At 36.4% G+C, this 15,347-nt stretch overlaps 3 protein-coding genes and 1 non-coding gene across 6 annotated transcripts; 1 reads left to right on the top strand and 3 right to left on the bottom strand.

Moving 5' to 3' along the window:
* Nucleotides 1-728: 728 nt before the first annotated feature.
* AT4G16660 (heat shock protein 70 (Hsp 70) family protein) lies at nucleotides 729-5,537 on the bottom strand. 2 transcript variants are annotated; one of them, NM_117767.4, is made up of 15 exons: nucleotides 5,402-5,537; nucleotides 4,250-5,057; nucleotides 3,830-4,062; nucleotides 3,517-3,676; nucleotides 3,154-3,399; nucleotides 2,935-3,071; nucleotides 2,484-2,811; nucleotides 2,236-2,397; nucleotides 2,016-2,087; nucleotides 1,821-1,921; nucleotides 1,672-1,741; nucleotides 1,528-1,584; nucleotides 1,377-1,438; nucleotides 1,230-1,302; nucleotides 729-1,144 (listed from the first exon to the last, which is right to left on the bottom strand). In NM_117767.4, exons 2-15 carry the CDS (start codon nucleotides 5,009-5,011, stop codon nucleotides 1,004-1,006), a joined length of 2,604 nt encoding a protein of 867 aa, NP_567510.1. In that variant the 5' UTR covers nucleotides 5,012-5,057; nucleotides 5,402-5,537; the 3' UTR covers nucleotides 729-1,003. The 2 variants fall into 2 exon arrangements, with proteins under 2 accessions (NP_567510.1, NP_001329751.1); NM_001341123.1 differs by having other exon boundaries at nucleotides 4,250-5,537.
* A 289-nt stretch (nucleotides 5,538-5,826) lies between these two features.
* Nucleotides 5,827-10,309, bottom strand: AT4G16650 (O-fucosyltransferase family protein). 2 transcript variants are annotated; one of them, NM_001341122.1, is made up of 11 exons: nucleotides 10,258-10,309; nucleotides 9,258-9,799; nucleotides 9,080-9,170; nucleotides 8,675-8,751; nucleotides 8,441-8,529; nucleotides 8,123-8,312; nucleotides 7,817-7,998; nucleotides 7,582-7,684; nucleotides 7,003-7,331; nucleotides 6,285-6,662; nucleotides 5,827-6,185 (listed from the first exon to the last, which is right to left on the bottom strand). In NM_001341122.1, exons 2-10 carry the CDS (start codon nucleotides 9,507-9,509, stop codon nucleotides 6,326-6,328), a joined length of 1,650 nt encoding a protein of 549 aa, NP_001319965.1. In that variant the 5' UTR covers nucleotides 9,510-9,799; nucleotides 10,258-10,309; the 3' UTR covers nucleotides 5,827-6,185; nucleotides 6,285-6,325. The 2 variants fall into 2 exon arrangements, with proteins under 2 accessions (NP_001319965.1, NP_567509.2); NM_117766.5 differs by lacking the exon at nucleotides 10,258-10,309 and having other exon boundaries at nucleotides 9,258-9,857.
* Nucleotides 10,310-11,394: 1,085 nt separating this feature from the next.
* On the bottom strand, nucleotides 11,395-11,449 carry U1.11p. The gene has a single exon (NR_142011.1). It is a non-coding gene; the product is annotated as an other RNA (small nuclear RNA).
* A 1,934-nt stretch (nucleotides 11,450-13,383) lies between these two features.
* On the top strand, nucleotides 13,384-15,089 carry AT4G16640 (Matrixin family protein). The gene has a single exon (NM_117765.4). The coding sequence runs from the start codon at nucleotides 13,746-13,748 to the stop codon at nucleotides 14,838-14,840; it is 1,095 nt and encodes a 364-aa protein (NP_193397.1). The 5' UTR covers nucleotides 13,384-13,745; the 3' UTR covers nucleotides 14,841-15,089.
* The last annotated feature ends 258 nt before the right edge of the window (nucleotides 15,090-15,347 follow it).

Genomic DNA, 15,347 nt, shown 5'->3' with positions numbered 1-15,347 from the left:
TCACACCGACGCTTCATTTATTTTCTATTATTAGTATTAACATCTTCCCTCAACAATTTTTTTTGTTCTGTCTCCATAATAATATAAATACTACAATGGTGTTTGCATTAATACATAGGTTGCTGCGTCTTTATAGATTGTCTTATTCATTAGAAATAATTCATAACGCTTTATAAATCTATATATCAATGAGTTTTTAATTTTCAGTCACCAACCAGACCGCAACACATCTGTCGAAACGGATACACCAAAAAGTCTAACGAAGTACTTAGATTTCTAGACAATCAGTATGTGACAGGGCACATAGCTTTAACATGCAAAAAGGTTATAGAGGCTGCACTGTTGGCTCGTCTAACTGAACAATTCCGATGGATCAACACTCTTTTAGCACACACCAAGATTTCTAATCAACTCAAAAACCGTTCTTATAGTCAGTAGATTGTCCATATGGGACAGACTCGACATTAAATGCACCGTCCAAAGAAGCACCTTCGTCTCTAGTGTCTCAAGGCTATAATAAGGTTTTGACATTATAAGTGACATAATCTCACGAGCTATCTAGTTACGTCAAGGCTATCACGTTGCGTTACATTCGCCGAAAACACTTTGTAGTCAGTCGTCTAGGATTTATGGCTATAGAATGTAACTTATACCATTTTCTGTTTGTTGGTGCAGCATACATCATCATTCAGTATGCACACTAGTTATTAGTAAAGGTGAAGTTTAGTGAAGCAATCTATCAAGTGTCTTAACATAAAGAAACTGATGTTGGTTATAAACTTCTACTAAATATATTGAAGATTCAGTTATAGAAATAGAGAGACCAAAACTTGATATAATGAAAAACAAAAACACAGAATATTCCGTTTCTAATGGTGATGTGAAGAAGTTGAGGAGAAAGGAATAAAATCCTTTTGCTCATCTCAGCTGCCTACTTTTAATCCTATTTTCCCTCTTAAAAACACAAAAATTAACGAAAACTCTATTTATTATATATCCTTAATCAAAGCTCGTCGTGACTTTCTTCTTCTTTGGCAGCTTCATCAGAGGATTTTGATTGTTCCTCCTCCTTTGTTGTGTTCTCCGTCTTGGTTACTTTCTCTATCTTTGGCTTTGGCTTTGGGATCTTATTCACCTTTGTGACCTATAATTCAATTTAAACCCAAATGTCAAAACCTTTTCGGTGCAACTTACTGACTTTTTTTTATGTAGCCATTCTCTTTTCTTACCTTGTCTTGTAGAGTAAATACTTTAGCGTACACTTCAGTGGACGTGAACACCGGTTTGCTCCACAGAGAAGTCCTGTGACAAGTTTGATATTTAGTCTCTCTATATATGTTTAGACTGTAATTTAAAGAAAGTGAATCAAAACTCACTTTTCTTGCTCAGCCACATTCTTATCTAACCAGCTTTTTACTTTCTCTGCTTCCTTTGAGACCTGAATCGGAAAACGCAGTTTAGCATGTGCTCGCCAGAAGTTTTAAAAAGAGCTTGTGTATTTTCACTTATTAGATGAGTAAAACAAACCTCGTCGATTTTTTCTTTTGGAAGCCAAGTTTTGTTCGTCTCCCATTCTTTTATGATCTGCAAATGTGGTTGAAACTCAGCAGTTTGTCTTTTTTTTTTTTTCTGATCATGAGAAAACTGCAAAATCATGTAATGTCTGAGTACCTCTTTGAGTTCAGTTAGGTATTTCCTAGCATATTCAATTGCTACTGGTCGTGCTGTAAGCTCCTCTGATCTGTACAGATGTATAAACAAATGGTTCGTAAGAAATACTCAGGAAGCTCCGGTTCAATCAAAACGAGCTGGGAACAAACCGGAAAGATATGGGACTGCCGATGGCTTTAAGTGAGTCAAGCCGCTTCTCAAACTCTGTGGCATTAGCATCTTCTCCATCCATGTAAAGCCAATCTTGCACCTGAAACACACAAGACCGTCCTCAGTGTCAAACGATTACACTCATCATTGGAATCAAATAATATTATATAGTTCAAAAGAAAATTTATTCATGCCTCATCAAGCTTTTCAACAAACGCCTTGCGCTCTTCTTGGGTGGATATCTTTTCAAACTCGGGTGTTTCCAGCTGCACCATGAACAAAATAAAACCAACACTTAAGAATTTTGAGAGGAATGCCAACCAAAGACAAAAAATAGCTACAGGGGAAACGAAGACTATAGCAACAAAAAATCCATGAAGCAGCAGAGATAGTGATCTATATATAAGCACACACCTTCTCTTTGGTAGCATATATATAAGATTCAAGGTTGTTTTTTAACTCAGCCGTTCTTCTTCTTTCCCTATCTTTCTTGTCCAAGGCTTCTAATTTTATCTTAGCTTCAGCAAGAGACTCTTTCGAAAATGGTGCTCCAGGTCCAACAGTTTTCTCAACTACCTACAAGTTATATATTCACACAGAATTGGTTGGTGGTAATGAAATGAATCAAGAAAATCTTGGAAACAATAAATTCAGGATACCACCTTCAGAGGTATTCTGAATGTCCGCTTCTTCAGCTTTTTTTCTGTGCCCAGAGAAGCAACAGCTGGCTCTTCTGCTGTTGTATTTGAAGCAGTGCTGTTTTCAGCATCGGTTTGCAGGTCTTCTTTATTTTCTTGTGAATTCTCGTCAGTGGCATTGCCTGTTGATGTAGTTGTGTTACTATCAATAGTCACGTTCTTCTTAGGAACGTCTACCCATTCTGTGATTTCAATTACAGCATCTCCTCGATCTAGACTGAGAATCCCACTTCTACTTAGAGAGAAATGCAGATTTGCCTTGATAGGTGCTGATAGATTCCGAGAAGAATATCTGTCCATATCAATGAACTTACATTTATCAACTTATTCGAAGATTTTCCATATTAAGAAAACATATATCTCTCCAAACAGAAAGATAAACAGAACATTCAGAGAACAAACTTTAAGCTCTTACTTCTCAGATGCATCCGCCAAACCAGAGACAGAATACTGTGCAAACACAGGGGAGGTGGTTCCTGGTGGTAGAATACCCTCAGACTCATAAGCAAGTGACACGTCAAAATCTTTGTCAAGGACAAAGGATCTGAACATCTGTAAGAGAATCAGGTACACAGAATTATTACAAGACAGAAATGTTTCTAAGCTTAAACAGATTTTGAATGTAATGCGGTACCTTGCTGGGTAGCTTTTTCATCCGTGGTACGAGTTGCTGCTTTGTGCTCTCATCTTTCTTAACATTAGGGCCTTCCAACTCAACCAGAAAACCATAGGGGGAACCATCAACTATACCTAGCCTACGTTTCAATTTAATTCCATCGCTCAAGTTAGCAGCATGTAGTGCTGAGCCGAGGACAATAGCCTCATCAGCGTCTAGATGTTTGTCTAACTGTTGTTTCCCAATAAATTCCTGGATTGTGCTCTGTAATTAAAACAAAAATTATATCTTAGCTTCATTTGAAAAGAAAAAAAAAGTGAAAGTCCCCCAGTTTTGGATGAGAATGCCAAATTGATTGGCTTTGAGAGCATGAAAACCTACCTGTAGTTTGGGAACTCTAGTAGCTCCTCCTATTAGTTCCACTGCAGATATATCATCAATCTTCAAACCTGAATGCTTGAGCACATCTTTTAAAGGTGTAAGAGATCTCTCCCACAGATCTTTACACAGTTCCTCAAACTTCTCACGGGTAATTGTGCTCCTGAAAAAAGATAAGTAGGTTAGAATATCACGCACATCACAAAAATTAGACCAATCATGATGCAATTTAGAGCATGAGACATCATTATAACACTTTTGCAGCCAATTTTCGATGTGCTGGGGAAATAGAGAAACCCAAATATTGTAGTTATACCTGAAGTCACGATCATCATGAAGAGATTCCACAGATATTGGAGCCGCAGTGTTTGCACTCAAAATTTCCTTTGTACGCTTGACTTGTTTTTTCAATTTAGCCATTGCTTTGGGGAACTTCCTCACATCAACTCCATTACCGAGCTGTTTATTAAACTCATCTGCAAAGTGCTCTACCAAGCGCATCTCCATACTCTGTCCTCCAAGTCCCAAGTCCCATCTAACATCCTTGACCTACATTAACATAAATATATCATGACCCATATTGAAAATCTATTCCAACTGAAAGCAGACCAAACGAATACAAATTAGTACGCTGAGCTTGTGTCACACATGTTCCAAGAAGGAAAAAATGAAGAAACCACAAAATACAATATATCTCAAAAAAATCCGAGTCATATAATAGAAGAGCATTATTAACCTGAAATTGGTTGACAGAAACAGTCTTGCCATATTCCTTCTCACTGTAAGCTGAGTAATAGACAAGGGCTGCGTAAGTACTACTTGAACCCATGTCATAAAATATGACATGTCTCGACCCATTAGCAAAATCCTTATCAATCCCATATTGCAAAGCAGCACCGGAATGCTCATTAACCAGGGAGAGGACATTAACCCCAGCCAACTGAGAAGCCTGGATCAAACCCCGTCTCTCAGCCTGTCCAAAGTAAGGTGGAACTGAAACAACCATATCCTTCACTGGGATTTTAGCATGGAACTCAGCTAGATTTGAGGCATAACCCAAGATCATAGCTAACAACTCCTCCACTGAGTAAACAGTCGAACCGTCATCGATCTTAATACCAACTGCACCTCTAGAATCTTCTACAATATCAAAAGGCAAGTAGACAGAATCAATGAAATCCTTAACATGTTTGAAAGGTTTTCCCACCATATCCCTCAGTTGTGAATAAACTTTATTCGGATAACGAGCCGTTATTCCCGCAGCCTCCTCGCCTAGTAACCGGTCTCCAGATTGAAATGCTACTAAAGCTGGGGATTTCCTCTTGGACATCTCATTAATGGCTACAGAGATTGGACTCTGTCCTCGTTTCAGATTAACTACGGCAACTTTAACCCATTCTGAACCTAGATCTACACTCAAAACAGCCGATTCCGATGGAACAGGGACTAATGAGATCAATGACAATAACACCACTAACCAGCTAAATATCTTCCCCATATTCCAATCGTAAACTAAACACCGCGAGTAGAGAGCAGCAATTCCTCTGCAGTTATATAGAAGCAACCACATTAGAATCAAAAGCCCTAGAAACAGAATAAATCCAACAAAGTTACATGCGATTAGATTTCAAACTTCAAATCGATCACTGCCGCTACGATCCACCGATTTATCACCTCTAGGAAAGCTTAGACAGAGTATAATTACTAACGCATATAGAATCGAAGACGAAAATGTTATGATTAAGCAACTTTCAAAGCGAACAAACAGAAGCATTCGTAGAAATTTCCGATGAAGAGAAAGAAAAAGCAATTGGAGCAGGTAAATTTGAATCAAAGAAACTTGATAAAACTAAGATGTAATCTGAGAGAGTGAAGCGGAGATAACGACCAGTTTCCGATCTCCGATCGCATTCTCCGGGGGAAGTCGATTTGCAGATTCAAGTTTTTTTCCGTCAGGTTCTGGAGAAAACTTGAGGAAAGAAAAGTAAACAAATGGAGACAAGAGTGCATTTATATAATTATTGAGAAGAGACACTGACGTGGAATAAGATTCAGAGATACCACCAATGAAAATATTCCACGTGTGAAAACTGACACGTGTTGAAATGTGAGACGCTTCGTGTGTTGGTGATTACGCTTGGTAGGCCTAGAAGTCTGGAGTGTGTTTTGGTTAAATCCCAGGTGAAGCTTCTCGCACTACTAGAGAGTCTTAAGCCTTAAACACTGATTTTTTACAACTTAAATATTTATAATATTTTTCAAATCGAGTTTTGAATTCTACTGAATTTTCATCAAATAAGCCAATCTTAAAATCGGACAAAAAAAGAATACTTAAACTTTGAGTGAAACCACATATTTTCTGATTTTCAAAATGAAATACAAACAAAAGGATGTTAGGAATCAGATGAAAACTTGATTATACATTTCAGGAAATCTAAGGGAATACAAAAGAAAACCAAAAACTAGATATGAGGTAATAATATAAGACAAGTACAAGACAAGAGAGAGTTTTGGTGGTGTTTCAAAATCAGAAAGAAACAAAGAGAGAGCTTGGGTTATGTATGCCTATTCGATAGAAGTATCTATGAACACTTGAAGCAACAAGTAGCTACGCGGGAAGCCTCCTATTCCTCTCCTCGATCTACTGTGATTGATCAATCTCCTTACAACAGCTGAAACAACATTAAGACTTTCTAATTATATCCTGAACATTCTTATGCTTGCATGTTATACTATTCTCCTACAAAAAAAAGTTTGTAATTTGACTTTACCTGGTTACAGTAAAATCTCCAGCGACCTCAGAACCAATTTGCTAGTCAGGGAAAACTTCGTCGCGCTCATTGTCTGCTGAAGACAAATGTACATGTCCAGGGCTGGTGCTGTTGTGGTTCTCTTCTGACATGTCTTCTTCTTCATCATCCGTTGAGGTTTTGTCGTAAGAGAAGGGTCTCTGACAAATGCAAGATTGCGGGTACTCGTGGAATTCACCGCGTCCTGGTTTGAACTCATCTGGATCACCCATGAATCCACGTTGACAAGATTTCACTTTTTTGGCGAAAGTTTGCCACTCCATCTTTTCCCGGTCCATGAACAATGCACTGAGCTTCTTTGCATTTGGCCTGATGGTCCTCTTGTGACCCATGTACCTCCTGTAAATTCATACTCAGAACTGTCATGATCTCGTGTCTGATGGGTTTAGTATATTAACGAGCATGGCCGTTCAAGCAATACATGAACAACAAATTCCACGTGGGTCTATATTGATGCAAATGCAACCAGTACGAACGTGAATTAGAATGCGCCGTGTAGCTATGGTAAGCCTCTACCAAATCTATTTAATTCTATGTGGCAAAGCAAGGGCAGTATATTTATATATCGCCTACTTATTTCAAAGTAACAGATGATAAGATGCTATCGCCTGTTGTTTCGTACTGGAAAACAGTTTTTAACAGCAAATCTTTAATGGGGACAAGTGGAAAATATCCTTACCTTCGGCCTGCAAGAATCTTGGCCATATTTCCATTATTATTAGTGATAAACACATCGCTTTCGTCACTAACAATGTAGTCAATGGCAGCAAGGCGTGAAGAATAGGGAAGCAGAGGCTTGAGCTCATCGTTGGCAAGCATTTCCTTGGTGTAAAAGTTTGGAAACAGCTCTCTCAGTGGTTTCAGTGTCTTTTCACCACCATATATTTCTCCAGATGCGACATAGATATATGTGTCGTTTGTAAAACCAAGAGCGCGCAGCATTAAGCCCACTTCATGAGGTGTAAGAGGGCATTTCCCACGCTTTCTTTCTTCAAGAGGGTCCAGATCCTGCGGTGATTGGCTAGTGAGATTTTGTAACTCCAAACAACTTCTCCACAAGAAAATAAAATTTGGGTGTAATGGTCTTATTTTATGATATTATCAAGAATGTAACAAGATATATAAACATATTTCTTAATATAAGAAGCGCAAACACACATATCAAGTTTCAGTTTATTGCATAGGTAGAGCCGTAGAGGAATAACGCAGAGAACTTGGAAAATTAAGAAAGTTATGTAAAAGAACATATTGAACTCACAGGCAATGTGTCCCATCGTTTTCTTATTTCTGCTAGCTCAGCTCTCTCTTTTTCACCCCCACCAAAGTCACAACCAGAAAAGGCTAGCATGTCAGGCTCAAATCTGCAGTTCGTAAAAGTATGGTTACATAAATAACATGGAGATGAAGATGTCATGCTTATAACATGATTGAGACTATTAAGCAAAAATCAGGGAACACAATCTAATATGGGTTGTTAAAGAAACTTAATAAACCTCAAATGGACAGCAATAAAACGTTTGGCCATCTTTCTCATCCTCTTGACCACTTTCATCCCAACTGATTGTATCCGCTTTGTGAATCTTAAAGCATGATAGTTGACCCTGCAGCGCAACTTTTGCATGTCTTCATCTAGATCATTTGCTAGTCTGTAGTCAAACTTTGTCAATTGTAAAACCTGCAAGATTTCAACAAACATGAATTAGCTATAAGATGATAAAACTAAAGATGAATAGTAATACCTATGATTCTATTTGATAAAGTAACTAAAACAATTTGATTCTTAGGTGACATAGTCTTACATGTCTCCTCGTGAGAATTGGCAATACTTGGTCAAGATAATACTCAAGAGTAGACTTTCGAGGCACACGTGTGGTATAAGGAGGTTTCTCCATCGCACGCATGACTCTGTCGGGAACTCTCTTTACTATAGTCACATCTTTGGCGAGAGAAGATATGAACCAGTTAACATCAAAAATGTCACTGAAGTCACTGCACAGCGAACAAAGTAACCTTTTCAGTAAATGTTTTGCGTTACAAACAGATTTAGATGATACATTTCAGTAAGTAATTGATACGGCAACTGAAGATGGTCACTTGCCAAAACTTGCTAAAGTTACCTGTCATCTTTCCAGTAAGAATGGTGATCCAACTCGGGTACAACTAAAGTAGCATTAAGAATCCGTGCAACAACCACTGCATCAGTTATCTGCACACAAAGAGAACATTATTTTCAAAATGCAGGTCCTAACTCCCTAAGGACAATAAGCAGCATAATCTTTTTTAGTTGGGCAAATAAGCAATATAATTGTAATATCCTAACACGTTTATTCTTGACACATAATTTCACTTACTCCTGTTCTTTGTTGGTTAAGGCCTCCACTAGCTGCAATAAGCAAATATCCATTAGATGACTGCTCCTGGACAGCAGCTGCATACCCCAAAACAAGATTGAAACAAATGTGAGAGGAAAATTCATCTACACAACAAAGTTTCAATGATAAAAGAACAAGAAATATTGGAAGCCTAATTCACTTGTACATCAACAAATTCCCAATTTATATTGCCAGAAAGCAAAATGTGCTTTTATTAACCAAACTAAAAAAGAGGCTAAGTCAAATATGCTGTTAGATCAATAAAGCCACAGACTTTTCTTTCTAGTATCCAAGATCAATTTGGAAAAAGGACAAAACTTTCACTTTCTTATAACCCCTTATTCAATGAGGCAAGAACAACACATGTAAGAAGATCTGACTTACGAAGGAAGTTCCTTCCTCTCTCACTGCATCCATAGAAAAACTTCGAATATTTTGACTTCCATACATCAATTGGTTCTCGACGGCTCATATCCTGAAGAATAACATCCAATTTCACTACTTGGTTACAAAATTGAGCAGAAGAAGTAACAAACGAAACACTAAGTAAGCTAAAAGGTACCAGTAAGCTCCGTTTGCTTAATTGCTGAGAATACCACTCAAGGTGCGAGACAACGTGACCAGTGAAAAGTGAGATGACTCCTAAAGAGAAAAGCATGAAACCACAAACCCATGTCCACATTACGGTTCTTTTGGGCTGAGCAGAGAAAAATCGCCACTTCCATAACGCACTCTTGTGAGAGCCACCGTTAAGCTGAGGCGAGTTCGTTAATAGCCTCACGCTCGACCTCCAAACCTCAGCTACTACGCCCATAGATAGAAATAACTTCTTCTCACCTCCAATTTCATCACTGATTTCACGGAAATGCCATCCCCCGATTCGATACGACGAAGAATCGGGGAATCCAAAGGAATCTGATACACACAAGCTGAAGAAATCTCTCTTGATCGGAGGTTAAACAGATCGGAGGATTAGGGTTTTCAAGAAGACAGTGAAGTATATGTAAAGGATCTCTCTTTCTCTCTGTAAAGTTTTGAGATTTTTCGAAATGGTGAAGAAGACGGAGAAGAGAAGAGACAGTACCAAAGCTTTGCCTTTTTGTCCTGAAATTTATTTCTCTCTAATATAATTATTCACCTGAATTAATTAGTTAACTACACTAATCACAAAAATAACCCGAAATTAATCTAAACCGAGTTACTATTTACATATTAAACCGGTTTTTGCGCCACTTAAGAGCTCAGATTTGCGTTAAAAGGCTTCGACTAGTGAATAAATAGTTCGAATTTAGAAATATCAATTTTAAATAGGCTTAAGGGAAGAAAAGAAACTGTAATAATGTTTCTTCATTCATGTCTTTTTGGAAACATAACAAAAATAGACCGAAGAAGTCACAAATGTACATAAGAATCTGGAAAATCACAGTAGCGAATTTAAAGGTAGTTACGATGAGTCACGTGAGACAATTACAACATCCCACGTGTCCGTCGCAAATCCACCGGCAAGTTACGATCACACACACGATAACCAAACCGGAGTAAATCGAGATTAGAGTCTATACCGAATATTTTAAACCGATTTTTACACGAATTCGGCTTTTTACTATAACAAGCTGGTTTTCTTTAGTAGGATGATTATTTGGACCACGGATCAAGGCCTGATATGTAGCTTAATTAATTTGATCACGTTATGTTGCGCAATTGTTAATTAAGCTATCAATTAATTAGCATGGATATAATTCGTTATTGTCAGAATCTTGGTGTCACTTAAAAAGTCAAATGTCATTTTTTATACTATCACAACAAAAAGTCAATTTTCTTTTGAAACAGGCTTTACAATTTAATGAAAAAATTAAGGACGCCATTTTGGGTAGGAAAATTGTTTCTGTCTTCTTTTGTCCATTTTAAAAAATGTCCCAAATTCCACAACATTAATAAGAAACATATATTTGGTTTATGGGGGTCATATATTTCCAAATGTCTTCTTTGGCACGAAGAGGTAAGATCCGTAATTAGAAATGTTAATCAGGCCAATGAGGATACCAATTCATATTTGTGATGACAAAAAGAAGAAAAAAAAAATCATATTTGTCATTAGGATAATTAATCTACTTTAAATCGGCAATAAACTAAATTATTTCAATGGTGTTGATCCAAATACCGTTGGACCACCAATCTAGAGATTTGTAAGGTACTATATAATAAGTTATTACCGTTAATTAGTTGACGTTTATTAATCAAAGGGACGAGAATCTATATGGAATTTGTATAATGAGCTTATAAATAAGCAATATTTTAATTTATATAGTGAGTTTGAAATAAGGATGAAAGAATATTAAATAATTTCCTTGAAACGGGGGATTTGAAATTTTTTTGTTCAATTTTACGAGTGATTGAGGAAGAGTATGTAAAGAGCTCAACCATTTGGTCAAGCTAGTATATCGAGATATGATGTCCTTAGCAGTTAGAACAATATTCACGCCTCCATGGTCCATCTATATTGAATACAATTAATGCAAATGTTGAGTCCAAAAGACTAAAATGCCGATTATGTTCTTGACAATGAACCTTTTAACTCTCAACAGTACTCGTGACAAGAGTGGAAAATTGAAAATCAGTAGCATTGCGCGAATGCAAATCTCCTCTGTCACAAATAATGACACATACTCTTCCTTAAAGGAAAACCTTAAGCATAGCACCCAAACGATATGTGCAATGCGATCACTAGCCTAGGCCACTTGTCTTATTGATCACGAGTTGATCCCGTCCAGGTAAGTCCCTAGTACTACAAAGAATTACGAAATATACTGAATAACGTTTTATTTTAATCTTTTTATCTTCTTTAAAAGTATCCACATGTTTTTATCGCTATAAAATACGATAATGATATGTTTTATATGAATAAATCAATATGGATAAAAAAAACAAGTGGTTGGAATTTGGAACCCTAATCGAATAATAATGTGTGGAAATATAATTTGTTGGGACACCTCTAGTGCCATTGTCCATGTCTCTCTCAGAATTTCTCCGAATGCATTACATCACCATCAGTTATAATTTATCTCCCTTTCAACAACCAAAGGTAATTCATCTAGTTGGTTAATCTTATTACATCTGTTTATTTCTTATGTGACGTATCTATAGTTTTTAATAATAGTAGATAAACATAGGCAGCCTCCAACGAAGAAAACAATGGTATGCTTAAGAGAGTTTGAATACGATAGGACTAATCTACAAAACTAATTAAATAATTGAAGCTAATTGGTAGAATTGTTTATCCTTTTGGTTCAACCTCCCTATCTTGTTCAACAGGAGACTCTTCTGTTAGTTGTCTCCTCTCACACGTAACCCTCTCCATGATTCTAAGGATTTCTTCTTCAGACAAACTTTCCCAATAACGAAGAATCTGAACTAGTAAACCTTGAGAAGGTCTTGATTATTCTTAAATAATACTCCAGTTAAAAAAGGATCGGATATATTATTGAAATTGAAATTTACCTAATTCTGGTCAACAAACTCATTAGCTACCTCAACTATACTCCAACGAACCCGTTCCATATTATCTATGTCACACTCATAGCTTAATTAGCTCACGAATATCATCAATCCATTAATTACGTACTTGCTTTTATGTCCGATATACAGTATGATGTGATGTAGTAGACATATCAATCCAATAATTTTCATTTATTTGAAATTATATTTTGTGGTATTTTATCCTTTAATCAACATATATAGTCACCAAAAAAAGCTATCATTAATTAATCTCTAACTAATTAGCATTCAATATCGCCTCACAAAATTTTATTACTATATTTTACACTCTCAAATACAAAAAAAAAAAAAAAACTCTATTTAGAAAGTGATAGTCCAAGTAAATTTCTATTCCTATAAAAAAAAAAAAAAATCTTTGTAAGCTCTCATTTTTTAAAAAAGATCATGTTTTTTCTGTTTGTTTAATTCCTCTAGTTGCTTGATTTACTTTTTGTTTGCCTTCTTTTTTGGTGTGTGTAAAAGAAGCCGAATCTATTACAATATTTGGTCAGTAAATCTTTGCCATCCAATTAGCACGAACTTCTAAACATTGGTTTATGAAATATTCACGTAGTCATATACATGATACGGTGATCACAAATCGAATTGAATCGTGTAGTTAATTGTCGTATTATATAACAAGTAAGGAATTATTACAAATGTACTAGGTAATCACCCGCGCTACGTTGCGGTATTTTCAAATTTTTTTATCGTTTAATTTAAATATAATTTTTAATTATCTAATCATTTACTTATATAATAAGTAATTATTCTTAGTATTAAAATATATTTTTTTTAACAACATTCTCAACAATGCATTATACACACAATTCCTAAACAATGTTCGTCTTAAACTAATTAAATAGAGGGTAATATTGGGATTCTCGAAACCTAAGAATTTGATGATTAAACTTCTTACATACTCTTCACCCTCGACGATTTATTATATATATATATATATATATATATATATATATAATAATATGCAAACTATTCAAACTATTAATTAATCCATGACTACTATACACTCATAATTTGAGTTAAGATTACAGAAAAAAATCTTTTGAGTATGAGAAAACCAATCAAATTATTTTATTGAAAAACATTTAATAACAAAATAAATTTAGTATTAGTATAATTAAATATGTAAAATTAAATAATAAATACATCATTAATCTATAAATTAAAAGTTGAAGAGCTTACATTAATTATTCAGTGGACACATGGCAAATGTTAAAGTGATGATGTGTCAATCATATGGAGAGAGTTGGCCAACTTTCATATATATGATTCTTAAACCTGTAAAAGTTCAGTTCACCCGACGAACCAACTTCCAAGTAGTAGTCCAAATCATAGATTCTTTTGAGGTTTTAAATGTACCCTCACGTCAGAATCTACTTAAGTCTTTCCCCTTTTTCTGTCTCTCTTTCACCTTTTCTTCTCCATCGATCTTACCTCCACGGAACTTCTTATTTAAATCAAAAAAATTCAGAATCTTTTAATCTCACGCAGGCAAATGTCTCGTAATTTAATCTATAGAAGAAACAGAGCTCTCTGTTTTGTTTTAATCTTGTTCTGCTTCCCTTACCGGTTTGGCGCTAGAAACACGCCGGAGGCGGAACAATCCACAGCAAAAGCAACTCAAATAATACACGTCAGCAATTCCACGTGGCATGATTTCTCTCGTCTTGTAGATGTCCAAATAGGTAGCCACGTCAGCGGCGTATCAGAGCTCAAAAGATACCTCCACCGATTCGGTTACGTCAATGATGGCTCCGAAATATTTTCCGACGTGTTCGATGGTCCTCTGGAATCGGCAATCTCTCTGTATCAAGAAAATCTCGGTTTACCAATAACCGGAAGACTCGACACGAGTACAGTTACTCTCATGTCGTTACCGCGATGTGGCGTTAGCGATACGCACATGACCATCAACAACGATTTCCTCCACACAACGGCGCATTATACGTATTTCAACGGTAAACCGAAATGGAACCGTGATACGCTAACCTACGCTATCTCCAAAACTCACAAACTCGATTACTTGACGTCAGAAGACGTCAAAACCGTTTTCCGGCGAGCTTTTTCACAGTGGTCAAGCGTGATTCCGGTGAGTTTCGAGGAAGTCGACGATTTCACGACGGCTGATTTAAAGATCGGATTCTACGCTGGTGATCACGGTGACGGGCTTCCGTTTGACGGTGTACTTGGAACTTTAGCACACGCTTTTGCGCCGGAGAACGGGAGGCTTCACCTCGACGCGGCGGAGACGTGGATCGTCGACGATGACTTGAAAGGATCTTCAGAGGTGGCCGTTGACTTGGAGTCTGTGGCGACTCACGAGATCGGTCACTTGTTGGGATTAGGACATAGCTCGCAGGAGTCGGCGGTTATGTATCCGAGTCTCCGACCGAGGACCAAGAAAGTTGACCTTACGGTTGATGACGTGGCAGGTGTACTTAAGCTATATGGTCCGAATCCTAAACTACGGTTGGATTCACTAACGCAGTCGGAAGATTCTATTAAAAACGGCACCGTATCACATAGATTCTTGTCGGGGAATTTTATCGGTTATGTTCTGTTGGTTGTTGGTTTGATTCTTTTCCTATAGGTTTATAGGCATAAAAAATACTGTTTTTATTCATTTATTTTTAATTAAATGTACATATATTTTTCAACTATGTAAATGTAAATATATAGTTGAACAAAAAAAGATGTACATATATAGTTAGGCTTATAATTAGGTTTATGGTCTTGATGATAGCTTCCTCTAAGGGATTATTATTCTTTGATTCATTACTTTTTGAGTTTGTGTATATCATTATCTCAAAAAATTGAAAGATATTGATGTTTATGGAACTATACATGATTGGTCCCACCCCTAATGGCACTAATGACTAATTCATAGGTGATAGATTACTTTATATATGTGCTCCAAGTAAATACTGTTTTTTTCCCAATCCAAACTAGATTGAGGAAAAAATGTAGATAAAATATCTGATCTACTTTCTTAAGATCCTACCTTCATTTCTTTTTCATAGTAATCTTTTCTCCATATTTACAAGCTATATACATTAGTTTCTTGTTCAGACAAAAAAGAAAGAATATAATTCCATTA

The sequence above is a fragment of the Arabidopsis thaliana genome, chromosome 4, assembly GCF_000001735.4.
Source record: "Arabidopsis thaliana chromosome 4, partial sequence".
NCBI classification, from domain to species: domain Eukaryota; kingdom Viridiplantae; phylum Streptophyta; class Magnoliopsida; order Brassicales; family Brassicaceae; genus Arabidopsis; species Arabidopsis thaliana.
This window is presented reverse-complemented; position numbering and strand designations above follow the sequence as displayed.